This window comes from Megascapheus bottae, chromosome 1 (assembly GCF_031878675.1).
Source record: "Megascapheus bottae isolate mThoBot1 chromosome 1, mThoBot2.hap1, whole genome shotgun sequence".
In the NCBI taxonomy this organism is placed as follows: Eukaryota; Metazoa; Chordata; class Mammalia; order Rodentia; family Geomyidae; genus Megascapheus; species Megascapheus bottae.
Genome location: NC_143509.1, coordinates 27,953,647 through 27,976,671, shown reverse-complemented (window position 1 = coordinate 27,976,671; position 23,025 = coordinate 27,953,647). Strand labels below are relative to the sequence as shown.

The 23,025-nt window shown below is 50.7% G+C and overlaps 1 protein-coding gene across 1 annotated transcript in view; it reads right to left on the bottom strand.

Annotated features, from left to right (window-relative positions):
* The window catches only part of Ranbp3 (RAN binding protein 3), a 44,491-nt gene that overhangs the window by 6,176 nt on the left and 15,290 nt on the right, over nucleotides 1-23,025 (bottom strand). The window contains exons 2-8 of the mRNA XM_090340271.1: nucleotides 20,914-20,969; nucleotides 15,536-15,715; nucleotides 8,913-8,949; nucleotides 8,748-8,834; nucleotides 3,458-3,523; nucleotides 2,978-3,070; nucleotides 1,529-1,653 (exon numbers count right to left, since the gene is read on the bottom strand). Of these exons, the coding sequence (XP_090196397.1) occupies nucleotides 1,529-1,653; nucleotides 2,978-3,070; nucleotides 3,458-3,523; nucleotides 8,748-8,834; nucleotides 8,913-8,949; nucleotides 15,536-15,715; nucleotides 20,914-20,969 (644 nt within the window). The remainder of the gene's footprint in view (nucleotides 1-1,528; nucleotides 1,654-2,977; nucleotides 3,071-3,457; nucleotides 3,524-8,747; nucleotides 8,835-8,912; nucleotides 8,950-15,535; nucleotides 15,716-20,913; nucleotides 20,970-23,025) is intronic.

Here is a 23,025-nt window from a genome sequence, read left to right as displayed (position 1 = left end):
CAGTGCCAGTAGGGACCGTAGAGGAGAGTGAACTCAGGCCCCTGGAGGCTGACAGAAGAGATCAGGGCTGTGGGCTCTAATTCTGAACTGTCATCTGGCTGGACACCCCCCTGACCTTGGCACGGGCTCCCCAGAAGCAGGCTGTAGAAGTGCTTATCTCCCCACATTTCTCACAGGGCAAACAGATAGGGAGGTGAGGCCGGGGCCATCTCACAGAGTACCTACACTGCTGGCTCCCTGCAGGGCTGAGCTGAGAGCCCAGAAGAGTGGGTGCAGAATATAGAGCCACAGGCAACGGTAGTCTGCACCAGTGGATGCAGAGGGGAAGATAAACACCCCAACCTGGTGTGGTATCCTGCATGAGGATACCACATGGCTACTGCAGTGCTGAGCTCAGTTCCATCTGTGCCTGCTTGAAAGCAGGCTTTGCCAAATGTTCCTTCTAGGACTGCTGGGAAATACAGGCCCAAGGACAACCTGGGCTGTCCAGGGCCAGTACCATGTGGAAGGAGATTCCACTGGTGACCTCTTTACAGGGGGAAAGGGCACCACAGGGCCCTGAGGGGCCAGGGAGGTATATCTCCATGTAAAATGTAGCATGACTCCATTCCATGACTCAAGGGCTTCTGTGGGGACACAGGTCAAGTGCTGGGCTGGGGTCCTGTCCTCTGATGATGGACGAAGCCTGCAGCAGCCTTGCAGCCTGGCTGTCAGTGCTGTGGGGCAGATGCCCTGGCTGCTAGGTCCTGTGTGATGTGGGAGGGGTGGAAGCCTGCAGAGAGGCCTCAGTTCACAGAACTGACAGACCCTTAGCATCGTGAGCAGCTGTTTGCGCAGAACCCATAATCTGTTGCTATAGTCGATTGCCGAGGCTGAGGAATTGATGAGTTCCATGGTGGCATGGATTCCATGCCAAGCCAGAAGGCTGGAGGGCATGCAGGGATGATCCCCTTCTTCAGGGAAACGTACCTTAGAAGAACTCCCAGGTATCCTGCTGCAAGTGATTCATACCCACAATCCTAGCTACTCAGGGGGCTGAGGATCGAAGTTCAAAGCCAGCCCAGGAAGGAAAGTCCACAACATTCTTTTTTTTTTTTTTTTTTTTTTGCCAGTCCTGGGCTTGAGCTCAGGGCCTGAGCACTGTCCTTGGACTTTCTCAAGGCTAGAGCTCTACCACTTGAGCCACAGCACCACTTCTGGCTTTTTTCTATGTATGTGGTACCGAGGAATCGAACCCGGGTCTTCGTGCATGCTAGGCAAGCACTTTAACCACTAGGCCAGACTCCCGGCCCCTCCACAACATTCTTATTAGCTCCAATTAACATGCGAGGCTGGAGGTATGGCTTAAATGGTATAGCATCTGCCACGAGCAAGAAAGCCAAGCTACATGCAAGGCCTCAAATTCAAGTCCTAATACCAATCAGGATCCTCCTGGATCCCAAGAGGCCCTAATCACAAAATCCTACCAAAATGGCACTCTAGTGCCCAGAGGGCATGCGCCACCCCCCCCAGCCCAGAACCCACCGACCTCAAGTGCATGCACTTCCTCTGTGGGTTGGGACGGACTTCTCTGTGCAGGGTGTTCCGGTGATGACAGTGCTGGTCCCATGCAGTCTGCCGAGATGCTGACCCCATTGGTGCCGCTGCTGGGGACTGAAGGAAAGACAGGAGAGCAGCTGGGCAAGCCTCCTGCAGTATGCCTGCCACTGGACCCTGGCTGGGACCCCTCCTATTGTGTGGCCTATGGTGTAAAGTTACTTTTATAAAGAAGGGACCTGCTTTATTTACAATGGATCTGCTAAAAGCCACACATGCTTCAATTAAAAACAAAAACAAATAATCCTAACCTACCGAACTCACACAGAAACAAGGCTTTTATTCTAATCCTCTTTTTTTTGGTCGGTTCTGGGGTTTGAACTCTGGGGCCTGGACGCCGTCCTTGAGCTCTTCAGCTCAAGGCTAGGGCTCTACCACTTGAGTCCAACCACTTCTGGTTTTCTGGTGGTTAATTAGAGATAAGTCTCAAGGACTTTCACACTCAGGCTGGCTTTGAACTGCAATCCTCAGAGCTCAGGCTCCTGAGTAGGAACGATTACAGGGGTCAGCCACTAGTGCCCAGCCTTTTATTCCTATCTTTATCAAAAAGAACTGTATGGGCTATGGAGGCAGCTCAAGAGAAAAAGATGCTTAGCATATGAGACAGCCCCCTCCCTGAAAGAACAAAAAGCCAAAGCAAAAAATAATAATTAAAAAAAAATAACTGAATTTTCAGTGTGTTCAGAAGCATGATTGCTAGTTAAGGAAAAACAATATCAAGGTACAGACTCTTTGAGTTTTGTGAAACTAATGTTAATTCATTTTCTTAATCATGGAAGTATATGATATATACACATATGCAAACCTGGCCTGGACTGGTTAGCATTAGAACAAAATAGCTCCTCAGGTAATCAAAACCACTTCAAAGATATCAGGTAGTTCCCATGTTGACTTAAAGACCTGGAGCCCTCAGAGGTAAAGGGCAGGGGGTGGGGAAGCCACCACTGTGCACCTAGGGAAACAGCCGCAGGAGTCTGCACATGGGTGGAAAGGCCCATCTCCTCAACATGATGCTCAGGGCAGCAACAGAGGTGTGAGGTCAACGGGAACGTGTAGCAAATGCCTGTGGCATGGGAGTGTATGTGTGTGTCTATATCTAAGATCCTACAATGGTATAACTGGCGATTAACATCACTAGTATGTAGGACAATATATATTAGCGTAACTAATACAAGTTAACATAAAAAAGAATGGCTCTCAAGGCCACCAGCAGTCTGCAGCACAAAGCGGAAATCTGTGTGGCCCTGGGTAGGGCAGAGCTGCAAGGTGGCTGGAGGGCCACTTCCTAGAAGACAGGACTGGACAGTCACATAGGGTGCGGAAGCTGCTTCTACCGGGCTAGAGGGCTGCAGGGGCACTGCTGGGCTGGCTCCTGTCTCACCTGCCTGTGGCAGCACCTTCGGCTGCGGGGCCTGTAGCACGGCTGGGCGGAGCACGCTGCGCTGCTGCTCCTTAGGCTTCTGGCTCGGCAGACCTGGAATGGAGTCGCTTTCCTGGGGTGCTGGGCGCCGGCTGGAACACAGCACCCCCACCCAGGACCTGTGCCCGTGTCCACAGGCCAAATCTTTCTCTGCAGCTACACACCCAGGTTCAGGCTATCTGTTGTGCACTGTCAATGGTTGAGGGACAGGGCTCAAGAGTCAAGCTGGGCAGTGGGGGCCTGGGCACTCACTCTAGGCACTTCCCAAAGCCACATGGAGCAGTATGCCCAGTCCTCCCCATCCCGTGGCCCTCACAGGCAGCGGGCAGAAGCAGCCACTCGGGTTGTAAGGGGGAATGCTGGGCCCCCATGTGCTTCCCCAGGCAGAGCTCAGGAAAGGTGTTGTAAAGCCATAGTGCTCTGCTTGCAGGTGCCACCTACCTGCACTGGGTGCCTGGCCATGGATCAGCGTTGGTGGCTTCAACCGGAACCCACTGCTTTTTTCCTCTACAAGCAGAAGACAAACATGAAAAGCAGGCCTGCCAGGGGTGCTTGGCCAAGCAGGCTGGGGCAGGGTTGGGAGGACTGTGGGTCCAGAGGAGCAGGGAAAATGGCTGCAAGTGACGGCTCTGGGGTAAAGTGCTGACATCAAGGAACAGGACAGTGAAGAGATATACAGGCACAGGCACAAGTGCCATCTGGCCCAGGACCCCAGCAGCAGAGAGTACAGCTGCTGGAGGCTGCCTTGTTTTTATGCTATCACTGCAGGAGGGCTGCAGAGGCTGCATACAAAACCCAATCATATTTCTATACATGCTACAAACACTCCAAAACTGAAATGAAGGAAAGAATTCCATTAGGCTGGGGTCAGAGGGGCACACTTGTCGCCCCAGCACTCAGGAGGCTGAGGCAAGAGGGTCTCAAGTTCCAAGCTAGCCAGGGATACATGTATAATAACTTACAGAACATAAATAAATGTGACGGTACCCCAAAGGTCCCACACAGTGAAGGAAACACCTACAAAAACGGGCAAATCGGGAGACACGATGTGGACTGGGCCAGGGGCTGGTGCTCAGGGTTGCGAGAACCCTTCTGCCCCTGAGGGAGGTGCTGGGTGGCACCTGTGGTGTGACAAGAGGCTATACAGGCTGCAAGGAGGCAGACACCAGCGTGCAGGAGCACACTAACTCACATTTCTTTCCAAAACACATAAGGTGGCAGGATTGGTGGCCAGCAAATCCTGAGGCCCCATGTCCTTGCCCTGCTTTATGGAAACTAATGAAGTCTCTTATCACTCCTTCCAGAAACACACTTTTCCTGCAACTTGGGCTAACATAACACGGCTATCTCTTGAGCAAATAAACATAGCCCAGGGCCTGGGGGCACAGGCTGCTGTACTGAGGGCATGGACTGATGGAAATAAAGAGCCCCAAGGTGGGATGGGAGTTTGGCCTATCAGTAGAGTGCTTGCCAAGCATGCATGAAGATCTGGGTTCGTTTCCTAGGTACCACATATACAGAAAAGACAGAAGTGGTGCTGTGGCTCAAGTGGAAAGCGCTATCCTTAAGAAAACCCAAGGAGAGTACTCAGGCCCTGAGTTCAAGCCCCAGGACTTGCAAAACACAATAAAACAAAACAAAAAAAGGAAGAGCACCAGGGGCAGCTTCTGCCTGTCTGGGAAGTACATCTGAGTAGCAGGCGGCTGGCTGCCCACCTGGAGAGAGCTGCAGGACAAGAACATGCCCTGGAACTGAACCCGGCCTGCAAAGGATGGGAAAGCAGGCAGCCTGGTGGAGTGCGGCGTTGTCTGCGGGGCTTGGTGGGCATGAGTGGCCTGCCCAGGAACGAGTGATGGGACAGTAGAGACAGTGCTTACTGGTGGAGGAGGCCCGGCATGAGGCTCCCCAAGGGACCTAGACAGTCCATGGGGGCAGAACATGGTTCTCCATAGTGGTCTCTACAAAGAGCCAGGCCCCAGGAGAGATGGAGATTCAGGGAATTCGAACCTGAAGACCCCTGTGGGGCAGGAAAGAAGAGTTCTTGCTGGCATTACCTCGACCCATGTGAGCAGTAAACTAGTAATGGATCATCAGCCTTAACAAGTCTACATGCACACTTCTGTAATCGGCGTGCTTCCAGTGGGGAGGGGAGTCCAGCAATACACAAAGAGGGGGAAAGAAAAAGAAGGGAGGGGATGGGAGGACCTACAGGGGTGTAAATGCCATTTCTTGATGTCTCCAACTATAATCAAAGGCAGAGTAGTAGTAACCCCTACCCAGGCTCCCCGGAAAAAAAAAATGTGACTGAAGGTTCCCAGCTCCCAGGCCAGGCAGTATTCCCCCTTGAGCTCCCATCAAGGTACACCCACGGAAGAATTTACACAGGACAACAGACGCAGAGGGAGCAGGGCGGCTGATGAGCAAGGGGAGCTCTCCAGCTGTGGCCAGGCCAATCCTCTGCAACTCAGTGGACCTGCACACTATTGGCTCACGCCTGTCATCCTAGCTACTTAGGAGGCTGAGGCTTGAAGATCTCAATTCAAAACCAGCCCCGGAAGAAAAAGTCTGTGAGACTTTTATCTCCAACTAACCAACAGAAGCCAGAAGTGATGCTGTGGGTAGTTCAAGCCCCATGACCAACAAAAAAGAAAGGACTTGGTGGACCCAGATCCTCTGGGTTTTCTAAATGAAAGGCAAGGTAGGCATGACATGATGGGATGTTTACTTTTGCTAGGGCCCTGGGGCCTCCAAGCCAACGTTGAGTCCAGCCACAAAAAGGTCCTGAGCTGCCCTGCTCCTAGTGCTAAATGAGGAGCAGGGCCATTGTGCACGACTCAGCTGGCCATGACAACACAGCCGGACATGCCCTAGCTCTGGCTGAGGCCTTGCAAACATGAGCTTGCCAGGACGAGGTCAGGGAATGCCACAAAGCAGACTCCTGTGGAGGTGGAATTAACTGGACTGTATGAAATAGTGCCACTACATCAATCCTCCAGTTGTAAAAATCCACTAGGCTTCTCCCCTTGCGGTGGATACCACGCAGGCAATGACTTATCTTGAAACGCTTTTGAAGTTAGCAGTGAATTTATACAAGGCAGGCTGGGTTACAGAATTCGGGTTGTTAAATTGGCTCATTAAATCTTTTATGGGGAATTTCAGCCACGTGGGAGAAACTTCAGGAAGCCTTGAAGTTCTCCAGTGAGAGACCAAAAAAGGCAGGTTCCATTCTGTCCAGTCCCACAAGCTGTTTCCCCAGTGTTGTAAAGCTGGGATTATTACGTTTATGTTAACGGATCTGGGCAATATTAACTGGCATGAGAGTTAATACAGAGCAAAGGGGTTTGGAGAGGAGTTTCCTTGGGAACTAGAAGGTGCAAGGGTGGGAGGTCCTTTCTTTTTTAATATTTAGTTAGGTAATTTGGTGGTACTAGGGCTTGAACTCATGGCATTGTACTTGCCAGGCAGGTACTTTTCACATTTGAACCACACCTCTAGCCAGATTTTGCTCAAGTTATTTTTCAAAAAGGTCAGTCTTGCATTTTGCCTAGACTGGCCTCATATAGAGGTACTCCTACCTATATCTCCACATAGCTGTGACTACAGATGTACATGATCATAGCCAACTTACTGCATGAGATGAGGTCTCACTAACTTCTTGCCTAAAAGACTTGTCTTGGACTATAACCTTGTTGGATTGCTGCTTTCTAAGTCATTGAAATTATAGGTTTAAGTCAGTGTACTTAGCTTTTCTGGCCTGCCCTCCCTCCATCCCTTTTGTATGTGTGCTGGTAACTGGGCTTGAATTCAGGGCCTCATAATCTCACTTGGCTTTTTTGCTCAAGGCCAGTATTCTACCACTTAAGCCAGACTTCCACTTCTAGATTTCTGTTGGTTAATTGGAGATCAGTCTCCCCCCCCCCCCAGTCCTGCGTTTGAGCTCAGGTCTGAGCACTGTCCTTGGACCTTCTCAAGGCTAGAGCTCTACCATTTGAGCCTCAGCACCACTTCCGCTTTTTTCTTTGTATGCGGTACCAAAGAATCAAACCCAGGTGTTCTTGCATGCTAGGCAAGCACTCTACTACTAGGCCAAACTCCCGGCCTCAAGATCAGTCTTAACAGAGTTTTCCGCTCAGGCAGAAAACTGATCCTCAGATCTCAGTTAAAAAAAAAAAAAAAAAAAGTAGTAAGGCATTTTTTTTTTTTTTTTTTTTTTAAAGTTAGAAACTCCAGCTAGGTGCAGTAACTCATGCTTATAATCCTAGGTATTTGGTAGATTGTGGTTCAGGGTCACCCAGGGAAACCCACAGTAGCATGTGCCTATTATCCCGGCTATGGAGGAAGCAAAATGGCCGGGCACAGTGGCATGTGCCTGCCACCCCAGTGACACAGTGAAGCACAACAGGAGCACAAAGGGAGAGCCTATTTGAAATTAACCAATGCAAAAGGGTGAGAGGCCTGCCTAGCATGCAAGGCCTTGAGTTCAATCCCTAGTATCACTACCATCATAACTACGAAAAAGAATAATAAATTTGGGAACAGCCACTGGGAGAAGAGACACTCCAGAGCTTTCAGGAGTCTCATCTAATACTGGAGTCCAATCCTCAGAGCTGCAGACAGTAAAGCCCAGCCTCTAGGACCTGAGAATAAATCCTCACCACTAGTACCCATCCTGCTGAAAATCATCTTTCCAGTGGCTCTGCTGTGTAGCAGGAAAGACCAAACCTGCTCTAGGCTGATACGGGGCTCTGGGTAGAAAGCCAACCCAAAGCACAGAGCTGACCATGCTCAATACTATGGATAAGGAAGAACAGGCAGTGTGGGTGGGTGGCCGGGCAGGGGCACTTCTCTCAGGGAAGGGTGGTATATTTAGCCCCAGCACATAGGTAAGATGTCTGAACTCTCCAGACAGAAGCAGATGAGACTGGTCTCCAGCCTAGCACCCACCATGAGTCTGACACACTGGGTGCCCATGGTAAGGCGGCAGCAGGGAGTCAGAGCGCCCCAAACCTCCTTGTAGGCTGTCTTAGCTCCTGCTCTTTTTCACCAGCCAGGTGACCCCCACTTGAGTGTGGAAGCATTTTCCTTGTAACAGCATGTGGGTCTTAGGATGGGACACCCACAGGCCCTACCACAAGCAGAGCTCACTGAGTAGTCACTCTGAACACATGAGACATAACCCAGCTAAGTGCAGTGGCAGAGCAAGATTTCCAACTGCTGGGGCCACTTCTGTCCCCCACTGCTGGTGACTGAGAGCTGAGGCTCTCCTAGGAACCTCCCACGGGAGGTAATTCCAATGGGATCAGGGAAGGGACCCTGGCGCTTTGCCATACCCTCTCCTCCCCTCTCTTCACGCCTTCTGGCACTCAGCCAGTGGCCAAGAGTAGAAGGGACGAGGCCTACAACAAGCAGGAGGACAGGTAGTACCATGCCACTCACCTGACTGCATGGGTAGAGCCTTCAAATGAAGGGAGTCACTGCAAACTGGACTATAAACACTCAGGCAGAGGCTCCTGAATCTGGTGAGCTGATGGCAGCAGTGTGCAGCTGTGAGAACTCCAGGGTGCTGGGGGATTCGTGCTCTGCATACCCTATCACATGTACAACTTCACAAGCTACATCTTTCACGTTCACAAGTTTAAGATGTTTACTGTGAACCTGGCAGGAGTGAGTTCCCCAGGGGTAATGGCTGAGATCCAAGCAAGTCCACGAATGCCTAGCTATGCGCACTTACCTGACTGTGAAGCAGGGAACTGTGTTAAAGAGGACGTTCTCTCCCGCTTGACAGGAGGGCAGTAATTCCCATCTTCTCGGTCAGAATCTAGAAACAGGAAGAGAAGCATCAGGCTGTTTCTGTTCTTAGCACCACGGGGGCTGCAACTTCTAGAGACTTCCTTACCTTCTCCTGCTTCAGGACTGGAGCCTCCAGCTGACCTCTGCAACAAGAGCACACAGTAGGGTGGTAAGAGGTTGCCAAGCACCAGGAACCCAGACTCTTGGCCTAGGCCCCATGAGCCCCCAGCCTATGCTCTGTCCCCTGGAACCTCATCTTATGGCCTAGAAATCTCTGTGGAACCCCTCCTCCAATCTGTCCCTAGAACCACACACCTGTGATCCCGCTCTGGCTGAGGAAGTGCTCTCTGAATGGACTGGTCATTTCTCCAGGGATCCCACTGACCAGCACGCCACCCAGCATCAGTGCTGCTGATCCAGGCCACAGTGAAGCTGGCTCACAGCTGAAGAGGGACGCTGCCCAGTATCCACAGCTCACAACAGCCTCCATCCCTCACCCCGGCATGTTTTACGGAGCCTCCTGTTACAAGGCAGGCTGTTCTTTCCAAGTGAGAACTTAGAAGCTTGGGGACCAGGACCCCGCCAACCCTGCCCACCAATCTAAAGGTGCTCTACTGCTGAGCCCTTTTGCAGAGGTATTTTGAGCTAGAGCCTCACTTTCTAGACCACAATCCCAGTATTAGACCACACTTCTCATTGCAGCTGACATGACAGGAGTGTGCCACTGTATCCAGCTATTGCTTGAGGAGTCTCAGTGTCAGGGTTGGCCTCAAATTGCAATTCTCTTGACTTCTGCCTCCTAAATAGTATTACTGGCGTGGGTCATTGACACTAGCTGCCAAAAAGCTCTCAAGGATCAAATTTAGCCAAATGTAGGACCACGTGCTTCTGTAAGTTACTGGGGATTGAATGAGATGCTGCACATGTGTTTTGCAAACTGCAAGAGGTGAATAAATAAAGCCAAGGCTGATGGGAGCCAGGAGGCCTCCTGCAGCAGCCTGCTGGCACGTTTTTCCCATAAAGGGCCAGAGCTGTGGTTTTGGATTGGCAGGCCACATTTGGTCTCTGCATATATTCTTTGCTTTTGTTTTTATAATCCTTTAAAAAATGTAAACAATCTTAGCTCACAGGCTGCACAAAAATAGGCAGTGGGGTGGACGCACAGCAGTGAGAGCTCCGAGAAGGTAGGAGGTCTACTCAAAGTCACACAGCCCATCTAAGACAGGAAAGGGGCCTAACCTGGGCTTTGTGCCTGAGGTCTGTGTCCTATGTGCCATCTGGAAAGTTCTAGAGGCCTGCTGCTGTGAGGAAAGGGTGTTAATGCTATCCTCATGTGTGGAGAGAAGTGAACAGCTAGCGCTGCAGGCCAAAACAAAAGCCCTTGCTTGCATCCAGAAGCCAGCTCTGAGGCCAGGAAAGAACACAGCCAGTACGGGTCCTGGCTTACCATTTCCTGGGAGGGACCCTGGCGAGGCTCTGGGTCCTTCACTGGGACAGTGGGATGGATGGGTAGTGCTGGCGTTCAGGGAGACCCTGCAGGTGAGGACAGCACTCCTGGCCCCGGGCGTCAGGATGCCCAGGCTAATAGGAGGCAGGCTTGTAAAGTGGCCCTGGGCTTGCCCATGGATCTGGTCTGGAGGACTAGGGGGAGGGGCGGGGTGAAAAGGGTCGCAGACACTCTCACAACACTTTGAGGCCAGAAGCCTGGGGTTATGTCTGATCACCCAGAACTATTATCAGCTTGTCATCTTTAAGTTCATCCCTTTCTTGGACAATGTCCACAGGGCACAGGCCCCAGGTACTACAGCCCTAACACTGGCAAAGATAGGATGAACAGAGGCATTGATTGTCTACCCGGGCTACAGAAACCTTGGTTTGTCAATGTGGCTCAAAGCCAGGCCCTATACTGGAGAGTCGTCACCTCCCCTGATCCCCAAGCCATCTCTATGTCAGCTGCAAGGACACGTCTCCGGTGCCACCTGGGACCTGCAGGTTATCCCAACACCTTCCAGCCCATGCCCCAACACCTGGTTCTAGGCTTTTCCTCTCTTATCTCAATAAACACTTGGAATGTACCCAAAGCCTTCCAAGCTGGACTCCTGGTGTTAGGCTTGTCCTTCCTGAATGACTTCTGAGACTTGGAGATGACTATCCTCTCTCGGATGTAACCACATACTACAAGTCCTCAGTACACTGTACCAGACATTGCCATCATGGAGACAGAGAAGGCTTGTGTTGTGGTGTCACAGGAGTGCCACCTACCCACGTTCCCACCATCATCATGACCTTGACAGGTGTCTACATGCACTCCCTTATGATGGGAGAACATGCCTGCATGGCCCAGGTCCTTTGGCACAGAGTGTGCACCTGCTGCTGGCTGTGGCTGCTTCCAGCTGTCCTCCACTTCCTTCCCTACTTTATTGCTTCCTGAGTGTGAGGTTCCCTGAATTCACTGGTTCTTGCTGCAGTCTGTTGCTTCCTGCTCTGCATTTGAAGGGTCTTTCCACAACACTCCATAGCTTCTAATGCCTCAGGAAGAGTCTGCTAGGTGCAACAGTTTCTTCCTGCACTGCTGAGGATGCTGCAGCTCTCAGATGGCTTGGAAACCAGCCACTTCCCCACTGTGTGAGGTTCCTTTTCATACCACCTCCAAACCCAAGTCCATGTGCTCCAATCCAGTTTCTTGAACTGTTCCTTTTGTGTGTTCCTCTCAAGGCGGGGGCACTGCCCTTCCTATGCACCCCAGTCCTCAGCCCCTCTACATCACAGCCCAGACCCCCATCATCTAGGCCAGAGCACAAATGACACATAGTGAAGGATGGATGGAGAAAGGGGGCCTAGCAGGAAAGACTCAGATGCTCCTCAAATTCAAGCCCCAGTTCTTCCAAGAACACACCAGGAATGTGCGGGCCTCTCTGTGCTAGGTAGGAGAACACAGAAGGCTCTCCTGGGGAACCTTCCAGACACTGCTGCTAAGAAGACTGCTGTTTGCAGGGATTTCTCTCAGGACTTTGGGGGAAGTGGGAGGAGGACACAAAGCCAGGCCTCACCTGCTGCTTCTAGCCCCGGGCTCCCTAGACCCTCACCCTGCAGCTAGGAGTCTCTTGGAAAGCTGAGTTTGTCCTCTCCAAGGCAAGAAAAGGTTTGGGGTGCAGCTTCTATCAGTCACCTGGGCCTGCCAAGCTCCAACACTCACCCCAACCCAGGGAACAGCTTCTTAGGGCCCTGTCTAGAACAAAACCAGGATGCAAAATAGCTGGCCTCAGAGGTGTGCAGCACACATGTGCATGTACCCCATTTCTTCCTGTAGCTCCCGTCTCCCCCTGCCCCGTGCCGTGCAAGAACAAGGGCTCTGAAGCAACACAGCGGAGCTCTGGGTCAGCAGCATGTGGGAGGCTGACCAAAGCAGCACTTCGACTATTTCTCTGGAACCAGGAGGAATGCAAGAAGCAGGATAGCAACGATGAAGAAGGCCAGGCACCAGTGGCTCATGGCTGTAATCTTAGCTATGTGGGAAGCTGAGGTCCAGAGGACTGCAGTTTGAAGGCACTTTCTCAACAAATAGCAGGACTCAATCACCTACCAACCCAGCTAAGGAAGCCTAAAATGTGCCAGTCCCAGTCCAGAAGTAAGACACCATCTCACACCTGCTTAGCAAGAGCAAGGCTCTGAGATCAAACCCTAATTGTGAAACTATGTTTTAAAGGATGAAAAGTCCCCAGCTGCCGGCTAGCTGCTGGAGTGGATACAGCATCACCCACAGTCCCCTGCTGGATGACCTGTGATGCTGGAGGAGGAGCTCAGGTCTGTTAAGTGTGCAGATGCCCCTTGTTAGGTACAAGATGGCAGGAGGATTGCATCCAACTAGGATGGGACCATAGATATGGGGCATCTGTTTGCACACTCCATGGCAGGCAAGTTTATTTAGAAGGCAGTGAGGCTGTCTATATGACCTTGACAGGACAATGGGGCCTGAGAATGAGATAAGAAAAGAGATGGAGCAGGAGGCTGCTTTCAGAAGCCAACTCTATGGACAGGTGGTTGGGAGCTGTGAAAGGCACTGTCTTCCTAACCAGGGGGAAGGGCTCCTAAGAAGGTCAGAGCCGAGAATCCTTTCTCAGAAACAGTGGCTCCCATTTGGCTTGCGGGGGCCTGAGTGGTTTGTATGGACTGGCTGCTGCTTGTGGTAAGGCAAGGACGACAACAGACCCACGTGAGCTATGCCAGGGCTGTGAGTTTTGAACCATAATAGTGGCTTGGAGGCCTATCAGAGGCAGACGCTGAAAATGCACAGATGGGTTGTCCTCAAAAGCCAGGACGTCAAGGGTGTCGAGGGTCAGGCCCATGCAGGAAGCTGTCCAGCCAGAGGGTTCATTCTTGGCCCTTCCAAAGCTCCCTGGTGGGTCTAATAAACACACCAAGCTCTCAGCAGTGCTCTGGCCTGGAGCTCCACTCCAGCATGATTCCAGCAGGCTCCCGTCTGCACAGATGGCCGCTTGCTTTCTCCAGATCAGAGAACTTAATCTGCATGTGGTCTGGTCTTCTTCAAGCTGTCTTCTGAGAGCCAGAAGTCTGATATATAGAGACCTTTTCCTGGTACCGAGTCCTCAGTGGCCAGGGCTCTGATGAGGCTGAAAGATGATAAGGGCCCTTTCTAAGCAAGCCACTACTGATTACAGTGAACTCTCAGGGTTACATACCCCCAGGGACCACGGGACAGAGCGCAGCCCAGACATGATGAATGAGACCTGCTAGGTAATGTGCACCATTTTCTGAGTGCCAACATGGGGCGCAGTAAGATCCAAGTTTGTTCTGATTCTGATGAACAGGGTTTACGGGTGGAAAATCCCAGCCCAGGAAGCAGGATTGGGTTCCATCTGACTTAATTTATGGCTCAATGACCTCAAATAAAGTTTAGTTTGCCTTGAGCATGTACAATCAGTGGAGAGAGGCAATTAATGGGAACCATTAGCAATTAGCCTAAGCTGTCTGCAGAAAGCCCATGGCAGCAGGCCCTGCCTGGCTCAGAGCTGTCACCAAGTGGTGTGACAGTGCTGTTCCCAGGTCTCTGAAGTTATGGTGAAACCAGTGTGTGCATGTCTGCTGTCTGCCTGGCCCACAGCACTATGCCAGTGCTTATTTACAAGCTGTACTCTCTGCCCCACAGTCCTGGCTAGTCCCATGGTGGCTGAACTCAGCTGGAGGCTCCCTGCCAGGCTGGAGACTGCTTGCATTTCTCAGGATTAGAGCCTCTGACAGCTGTCCACAAGGATTGAGAAGCTAAGTTCCATGGACACAGGCTACCCCCAGAGGCCAGGAGTGGACATAGGCACACACCCTCCAGGACTATCTGAGGTACATGTGCCTGTGTGGTTTGACTGGGTTTACTGACCCAGACTGACCTTTGCTCTTGCTCCGAAAGCCGCTGCTTCTGTGGAGGGCTGAGGAAGCTCGTCCGTTCTTCAAGGCTGTGCTAACTCAAGTGCCTGGCAGGGAAGCTATGGAGCTGCTGTCAGAACCACAACTGCACCTCCTGATTCTTTTTCTGTGTGGGGGCCACGCTCCTGGGCACCAAATGGCAATCTTTCTCATGGTTTCTACCCCAAACCTTCCTCTGCACCATGAAGGACTCCACACATGGGGAGGCCTGTTTCTTCTTTTTCTTTCCACACTGAATTCTCTGGAGAGTTACAATAGGACTCTGAGCCCACCGGGGTGATCACCGTCCCTGTGAGTCCTGGGCTTGGTGGCTGAGACTGAACTCCATTCAGCATGTGCTAGGTAAACTGCTTAGGTTTTTGCCTCCCAGTGCCGAACAGAGCCTTGTTAACAGGCTTCTCCCTGTCACTTGACATCCACAGTTGGGAGTTTTCAATCCTGATTGCAGCACGGTAATTACTTTTCCCATTTTATCCAATGTGTTAAGCCCAAGAGGCTTTTTGCTCTCAAAAGTTACAATCTCCACCTGTTATCTTTTTTTTGGGGGGAGGGGGGCTGGTTGTGTGGTTTGAACTCAGGGCCTGGGTGCTATCTCTGAGCTTTCTTTTTCAAAGCTAGCACTCTACTACTTTCCCACTTCTGGTTTTCTGGTGGTTAACTGGAGGTAAGAGGCTCATAGACTTTCCTGCCTAGGCTGGCTTCAAATCGCAACCCTCAGATCTCAGCCTCCTGAGTGGCTAGGATTACCAGTGCTGGCTCCATCTGTGATCTTCAAAGCCACTGTACTGTGACACAGAGGACACAAGGGGCTTTTCTTCTTCCTGCTCTGACTGAAGGTAGTTCAGAGCCTACTCACAGTCCAAGCACCCCTAGCGTCACCACACACCCTGGACCAGAAGATCCTGTTTCTGCATAGTCAAGCAAGCCACAGCTCCTGGGGTCCTAAGATGCTGAGCCTGAATGCTTAAATCAGGGGAGAGGAAAGAAAATGAGAAGTTGGGAGGACAGGGTGGAGGAAATTTGGAAGGTTCCATCCCCTACTTAAAATCTTTGGGCCCCTCATTTCTCTCAGAAAGCAGAGCAGGACTGGTCTCTTGCTGTGTGTATAGAGGCCCATTAACAAAGACCTGCTGTGGAAGGGGACAACTTTTAATTTTTTGGCAGCACAAATTAAAGGGCGTTGGTGAAAACCTTGTATCTTAACATCAGTTGGTTATGCTGCCCTAGGGTCTGGACAGAGGGCCCCAGGGGAAGGGTGGGTCTGGAGGCCCCCTGGTACTGTGGACTTACCCCTGCCAGGTCTCGTGGAGCAGGAGGCGGAGGAGTGCTGGTGGAAGTGCTAGCGGGGGCAGGAGGTTCTAGGGCATGCTCGCCAGCTGACTCGGGGTGACCTGTGCCATGGTGGGGGGCCTCAGCCTCCCCCCGAGGCTCCTCTCCTGAATCCGACAAGTCTTTTTGCTCTGCAGAGGACTGGGAGCAAAAAAGACAATTTTCCTTCAATGTACATGGAGGCTACGTGGTGGGGCAGGGCAAGGTGGGGCACTGGGGATGGGGGAGCATGTGGGGTCAGAGAAGCCAGGAGCATGTGTTTGTGCCAAGGCAGCCCTCCCAGCACCACAGGAGAGATGGAAGTAGGCTGCTATTGTCTGATTATGCTAGGGGTACTCTCTCAGCTATGACCAAAGTCTGGACTTTTGTTTCCGTTTTTATTTTTTTGGTCGGTCGTGGAGCTTGGGCTCTGGGTCTGGGCACTGTTCCTGAGCTCTTCAGCTCCAGGCTACTGCCCTACCTCTTGAGCCACTTCTGGTTTTCCAGTGGTTAACTGGAACTAAGTCTCATGGTCTTTAGTGCCCAGGCTGGCTTTGACCCACGATCCTCAGATCACAGCCTCCTGAGTAGCTAGGATTACCGGTGTGAGCCACCGTGCCTGGCTTGTGTTCTCTCTCTCCCAGTTCTGGGCATGAGCTCAGGGCCTGAGCACTGTCCTTGGATTTTCTCAAAACTAGAACTCTACCACTTGAGCCACAGCACCACTTCCAGCTTTTTCTATGCATATGGTACTGAAGAATCGAACCTGGGTCTTTGTACATGCTAGGCAAGCACTCTACCACTAGACCAAACTCCTGGCCCAAGGACCCTTGTTTTCAAAACTACAAGGTGGCCCAGCACAGAGCTACTCTGCTTCTCTGCCTCAAGGAATGGAAAGTCCTCTTGAAAACCAAAAAAGGACACAATTGTGCTATGAATCCTTAGTGTCTCTTCTTAACCATGCTGATCAGGGGAGCTCAAGGTCATGGGGATGTGCCTGGGTCCCAAGTTCTGCCTCTGTCTTTTTCCCAGCACCCATCCTCTTGTCTTGCTTATGCACTGTATGACAAAAGGCTTCTGGCCTTCATGGGTGCAGGTGTGGGGCAAACATTTTGGTATCTCTGGGCAGTAGATCCTGGCACAATTATGGGGCTCAGAGTAAGAGAAGGCTGGTTTGGAAGTCTGCACCTCCTATCAAACCCAGCATCCTTCTATGGGGCCTGGGACTCAGAGGCCTTCCCCAGGCTGAATACTCTGGGCTACAACTCCTCCAAGACTCTCTCCTAGAAGTAGGGGATACACCTGGTATCGTGACTGAGGGCTCCAACCCCCAATCTCCTGTATGCCATTGTCCAATGATGGGGAGCTCTGTTCCACCTGATGACCTTAACCTCTGTGGTCACCCTGTCTCCCCATGGATAGGGGTATGGGTCTAGGGCATGAAGGAAGCACTTGGCATTAAGACAGGATAGTCTTTGAAGTCATTCTAAAACATGTGTGGGTGACACAAGACACAGGTACAGGGGTGAGCTGATACCTAGTGTCAAAACCAAGTCTTAAACATATGGAAACAGTTTTTCCAGTGACACTGTACTGTGTCTGCTTGTCAGGGTACCGTGGAAAGGGCTCCTTGCATTTACTAGTGCTTGAAAGGAGAGAAAGGACAAAGAGCGCCTTTTCCATACAGAGTCACCCATGGGAGAGACCTGAATTCCCTTTCCATCCCATCTCTATTCAGGGCAGTGTCCTCTGCCCATGGAATGTGAGGGGGGCTTCACAAGTGCCAGGTGGGCACTCAGGAGGCCTCGGCAGGAGGGTAGCAAGTTCCAGGCTAGCACAGATCACAAGGGAGCCCTGACTCAGAAAACAAACAACAAAAACCTTGGGACAATTCTTTGAACAGGAAACAACAGAGGGACCTGGCAACTTGTCCTCAGCCAAGGTTCTGTCACTGGCACCCACAGCAAATGTGATATGCCTGCAGTGTGATTTCTGCCACTGAGCAAAACCAGAAGCTCCTAGACTGGCAGCTCTCCTTTCTGTTCCACGTCTAGCTTTTCATCTCAGTCATGATTCAGCAATGCTGCAAGGGCCCCCTTCATGGGGACACAGGCTCTTTGTTTTCAGTGCTGGTAATGGAACCCAGGGCCTCACACATGCTCAAAAACAGCTTACCACTGAGATAACAGCCTCATCCTTTGTATTGTTTTTGAGCCAAGGTTTCTCTGACTTTGCCTATGCTGCCCTAGAACTCTTGCCTCCCTGCCTCTGCCTGCTGAGTGCTAGAGGGGACAGGAAGTTTTGCCATGTCCTATATATTTTTGCTTTATTTTGAGAATAGGGTCTACCTTGTGTTTCTGGACTGCCATCTTCCTTTCACACAGCTGGGATGACAGGTGTGAGCTATTGCACTAGGTTTCAAATTTTCAGTTGTGACAGAAATATTATGGCTTCTCCTTCCAGGCTTGCCTTCCCATAACCTCTGCAGTAGGAAGCCCAGAGACAATAAGACAGACAACTGCCACTCGGTGTCCACCTGCTGTCTTACTCCAGAGACTGCACACTGCAGAGAGAAGAAGAAAGGCTGTGTCCATTTGGCCTTGCAGGCCCATTAAGGGCTCCCCATCTCTGCCTTTTAGAATACTTCAGTGGCTCTGCCACAGAAGAGTCATGGCAGAGGGACGTTTAACTACCAAGAGCTGAAGGGCAGTTGTTTTTAGAAGCCCATTTAGAATTGGCTCTAAGTCAACATTTTAATAAGAACATCTGCCTATCTCTAAATGACTCAGGGGTCTTTTTTGCAGATAGTCTTCTGGTTCAGGTTTAAGGCCAACCCTTTAAGGGAATTTGTGTAGACCTCTTCCAAGGACCTCCATGCAAGTCAGACCTCAGGTTGGAAAGCAGCCAAAACCCCCTAGTTATGAAAACTAAACTGAGACAGAACTAGTGATTTCTTAATTTCTTAGGTGCTGGGGATAGAACCCAGCGCTTTACAAAGGCTGTGCTAGGACTCACCACTGAACTACATCCTAGCCCTGCATGAAGAGACTTTAAAAGCACTTTAAATTCATCTGCACAATACTTAAATATTTCATCTTGCTAGGTGTCCAAAAGCCTTCAGGTTTAATGAATCATCAATTCCTATTGTTTTAAATGAGAGGTTGACAAACTTTCTGCAAAGGTCAGAAGGCTTTAGTAAATATGATTTTTGTGTGTTTATTTGCTTTTTTCCCCTTCACTCATGGGGCTTAAACTCAGGGTCTGTCTGATATCCCTGAACTTTTTCTGTTCAAGGCTAGAACTCTACCACTTTGAGCCACAGCCTCAATTTCTGGTCTTCTGGTGGTTAACTGGAGATAAGAGTCTTACAGACTTTCTTCCCTGAGCAGGCTTCAAACCATATCCTCAGATCTCAGCCTCCTGAGTAGCTAGGATTATAGTAGCTAGGTGTGAGCCACTGACGCCTGGTGTGTTCTCCTTTTTTTTGCGCCAGTCCTGGTGCTTGAACTCAGGGCATGAGCACTGTCCTTGGGCTTTCTCAAGGCTAGGGCTCTACCACTTGAGCAACAGCACCAATTCTGGCTTTTTTCTGTATATGTGGTATTGAGGAATCGAACCCAGGTCTTCATGCATACTAGGCAAGCACTCTTATCACTAGGCCAAACTCCCGGTCATGTTCTCCTTATTGTGTATGGGGGATGAAACCCCAACATTGTTTGTGCTAATAATAAGCATGCACCCTCCCTGGGTGGGTGACACCCTGATACTAAGTGCCTCCCACAATCTGGTCTCTATCACACTACAATCCATGGGTCACAAAGAGCTGAGATGAATATAGGCTATGGTGGTAGGCCTTAGTTTCTGATTATTAACTTGTTTTAAACTAAAAGTGGTCCAAAAGATGACATCAAAAACTTCTAATTCTAGAAAAATCCTGTTAAATAATCTGAAAATTTAACATAGGTACTTGTATTTCTAACTCTGCCAACTCCTAAGATTTGAATATTATTTCCAAAACTTAGAGCCCGTTCATATGACTGACCATTGAAAGGACAAACATATAGGAACGAATTAGGTCGTGCTGCTTGGGCAGCAGAGGGCAGTGCAGTGACCTGGAAAACAACACATGGCAGACCAAAACACAAGTCTTAGAGGTGCCTCAGTCTTTCTTTAGCAAAAGAATGAGCAGCAAAAAGTGGGTTAAATGAAGTGACTCCATGAAGTAGTAGATGTAAGCCCAGGCAAATACAGGTACCTGGGTGCGGGATGGGGCAGCCACTTCTAACCCTACATGGGCTCTACCTTTGTCTCTCTTTCTTTTCCCACGCCCCTCTGTCATACCCAAGCCTCTCCCTTCCTGGCAGACAACCCCAGGAAGGACTGGCCAGAAAAACTGGGTCACACGAGAAGTTTTGGCTTCTCTTCTCAAAACAAGGGAGGGAGAGGGCACAGGAGCACCAGCTGGACTTCCATGAGTCCCCGTCACAAGATCAGCAGCAGGCTCCACACCTGGGACCCAGAGCACTGTGTGCAGGAGGCTGCTAAATGCCACTTAGCACTCTCAGTAAGAAACAAACACACTAAAACACATTGACTGGTCGCTATGAAACACCACTACTGTCACCAGGCCAGGGGACACCCGTGGCAACCGCTGGAACATGAGGCCTGCAGTACTGTCTTCATACAGGATGGCACACAGCACCCACTGGAGGGCCTGGCTTTCCACCTTCAATGTCCAGGAAGGTAGAAATGGCATGGCTAAACCAGCACCAATGGAGCCCCAAAGGCTACCAGCCCTGCCCTCAGCACCAAGCAAGACATTTCCATCAACAGCACATGCTAGATCCAGAAACAGGGCGGGTGAATAGGGGGAACAGCCCCCCCCCCCAAAGATAGATATTAGAGACAATATAAGCAAACCAGTAAAGATTATGTGTCTATGCCAAGCTGCTGGGGGCACAATCTACCTAAAATCTTTGTATTTCTTGTAAAATGAGTTCTCTCTACTACTGAGCTGCACCCAGACACCTCCTCAAACCCTAACCATCTCTGCCATCTCCCCAGTTCTTCTTTGTTCCTCCTACCCAGCCCTCTGCCGCTGGCTTGACACAGCATTTCTAAAAGGAGGCATCTGGAATTAGGAAGGGGCTAAGCACCAATTTACACAACCTGCTCTCTTAAGTCCTTTCCCCAGAACCCAAAGCCACTGGGCCTTTTCCTCCCAGCTCACACTGAAGGTTCAAAGGCCCTCACTGAGAGCCCTGTGTGGGTCAGCGAGCTGGACAACAGGTTCTCTGGAAGACAGCAAGTTCAAGAGACTTAAGAGTGGTAGAGTGGAGGGAGACATACCGGCCCCTTACCTTTTGTCCTTTATCCTTCTGAAACACAAAGACAGGTGGAGCAATGGCAGGCTTTTCTGGAAAAAAAAGAAAAAAAGAAAAAAAAAGAAAAAAAGAAAAAAAGTTTTTTTTCCCCCAATACTATACTCATACAGTAAACAAAGCTACGTCCATTTGCAATAAATTACAAAAATATGTGCACATATAAATAGAACTAGTAACTGCACAGAACATGAAATGATTCAGAACGACTTCTTCCTGAGGATGCCTGATGTGTGAGTGTGCCAGGCTGGTGGACACTCAACCCTTGATGGTGTGCAGCATGTCCTTTTCTCTGTCAAGTCAACATCAAAAAATGCTTTCAGGATTCTCTAGGGACAGGTGCATAGAGAAGAGCAGGTATGGGCAGCTGCTCAGTGCTGGCTAGACACCAGATCTCTAAGTGCCAGCTCCTGAACTCCAAAGGTGGTGCGCTAATTTAGTTTTATTTAATTGCTTTAATTTGCAGCCTTTGGGCACATGGCTCATGTTCTCCAGAGAGGTCACTGGGAGGAGCATACAAGAAAGACAAGCTGGTAGAGTTGCTAAAAGCCTGGCACCTCCTGAACACCTAGCGCTGGTGGAAAGGGAATTACTCTGAATGCTCTGCCACCTGACAGGCAAGGCCAGAGTAGCCTGCGCTTCCCTGCAACCATTCATTTTCTACCCAGATCTGCAGTCCTTTTCCTAGAGGCACTGGCACGGGTAGGGGACATGCCACAATGCTTTGCCTCCAGTTGCAGGCCTGAGTCCTCTCCACCATGCAAGATACCAAAGCACTGAAGTCTGATGGTCATGTGCCACATGCTGTGCCCTGGGTCCAAGCCTGCAGCCACAGTGCAAGGATGCCAGCACAGGCTGGGCGGGGATGGGGCAGGGCCACACTCAAGATCTGGGGGATTGGAAAGGAAGGATGGAAATCACCAATCAGATGGAAAGAGAAGCCAGGGAAGGAAGAATGAGGGTGGCTGCAGGAAGACCAGGTGAGGGGAGGCTGTCATCCCTGAGAAGATGGATGGCTGGTTCCAGCAGCAGGTTTGAAGAAAGGTGCAGCACAAAAGCAATCAAAGGGATGGTACTCTGCTTCCCAAATCCACTGCTGGAGGAGTAGGAGATAATGATCTTGACAGGCAAGTGGTGGAGACCTTTCTGCCACCATGGTTGGGAAGGGTCTCACCACACCTGACTGAGTGGGTATGGTTCAGCATGCACAGCCCCCACTCAATCAACCACATGCACAAGACCCAGGTGGCACCCAAGGAGGAGGTGTCTCCAAGTGGCTTCTATGCTCCCCTAACTACTGCCTTCCTAGACAAACACGAATGTAAGACAGAAAGAACATGTTTCTGCTACACAGGAAAGGACCCCAGGCAAACGCCAGGACTCTGGGCACCGAGCAGCAGCTTATCCAGTGTCCTAGACACCTTCTGCCACTGCTTCTGTATCCCATAGGCCCCAGTCCCATTCCTGCATTTGACTCCTCAATTCTAATGCCAAGGATAGAGCCAGGGTTCCAGCCACCTTGATATCTCCTCACTCTTCATCTTCTTTATGGAGCCATCACACCCCTGGCTCTGACAAGGACAATACTGCTGCAGGCCCAGGGGATAGTAGCACATAAACATAGCTAGGCCCTGAAATGGAGCTACAGGGAAGAGGAATGCTCTCTGTGCTGGGCTGCTACAGCCAGCAATGAGTCACAGAGGGGGCCCTAAACCAGGGCTAATCCAGATGGAAGCAGAACCAAGCTGGTCTAGAAAAGGCTACCCAGACCAAGGCCAAATCCAGAGATGCCGGCTGCTGCCAAAGCCAATTTGCATGAGAGGCCTGCCCCTGATCACTAGCAGACTAAAGCCCGATGAATGTGGTCTAGAAGTTGCAGACATAATTAACCACGTGGTCTATGCTCCATGAATGCCCTGTGGAAGAAACCTCAGGCTAGCCACGAAGTGAAGCAAAATGCCTTACTGTTCCTCAAAGCAAACATTGACCCAACCTCTGATACAGATTTACGGCCTGCCTTCCCTCTGAGATGAACTTCACAACTTTTCTTGGATCTGAGCTGCCTGTGGCATGATGTGGGAGAAAGGTTGA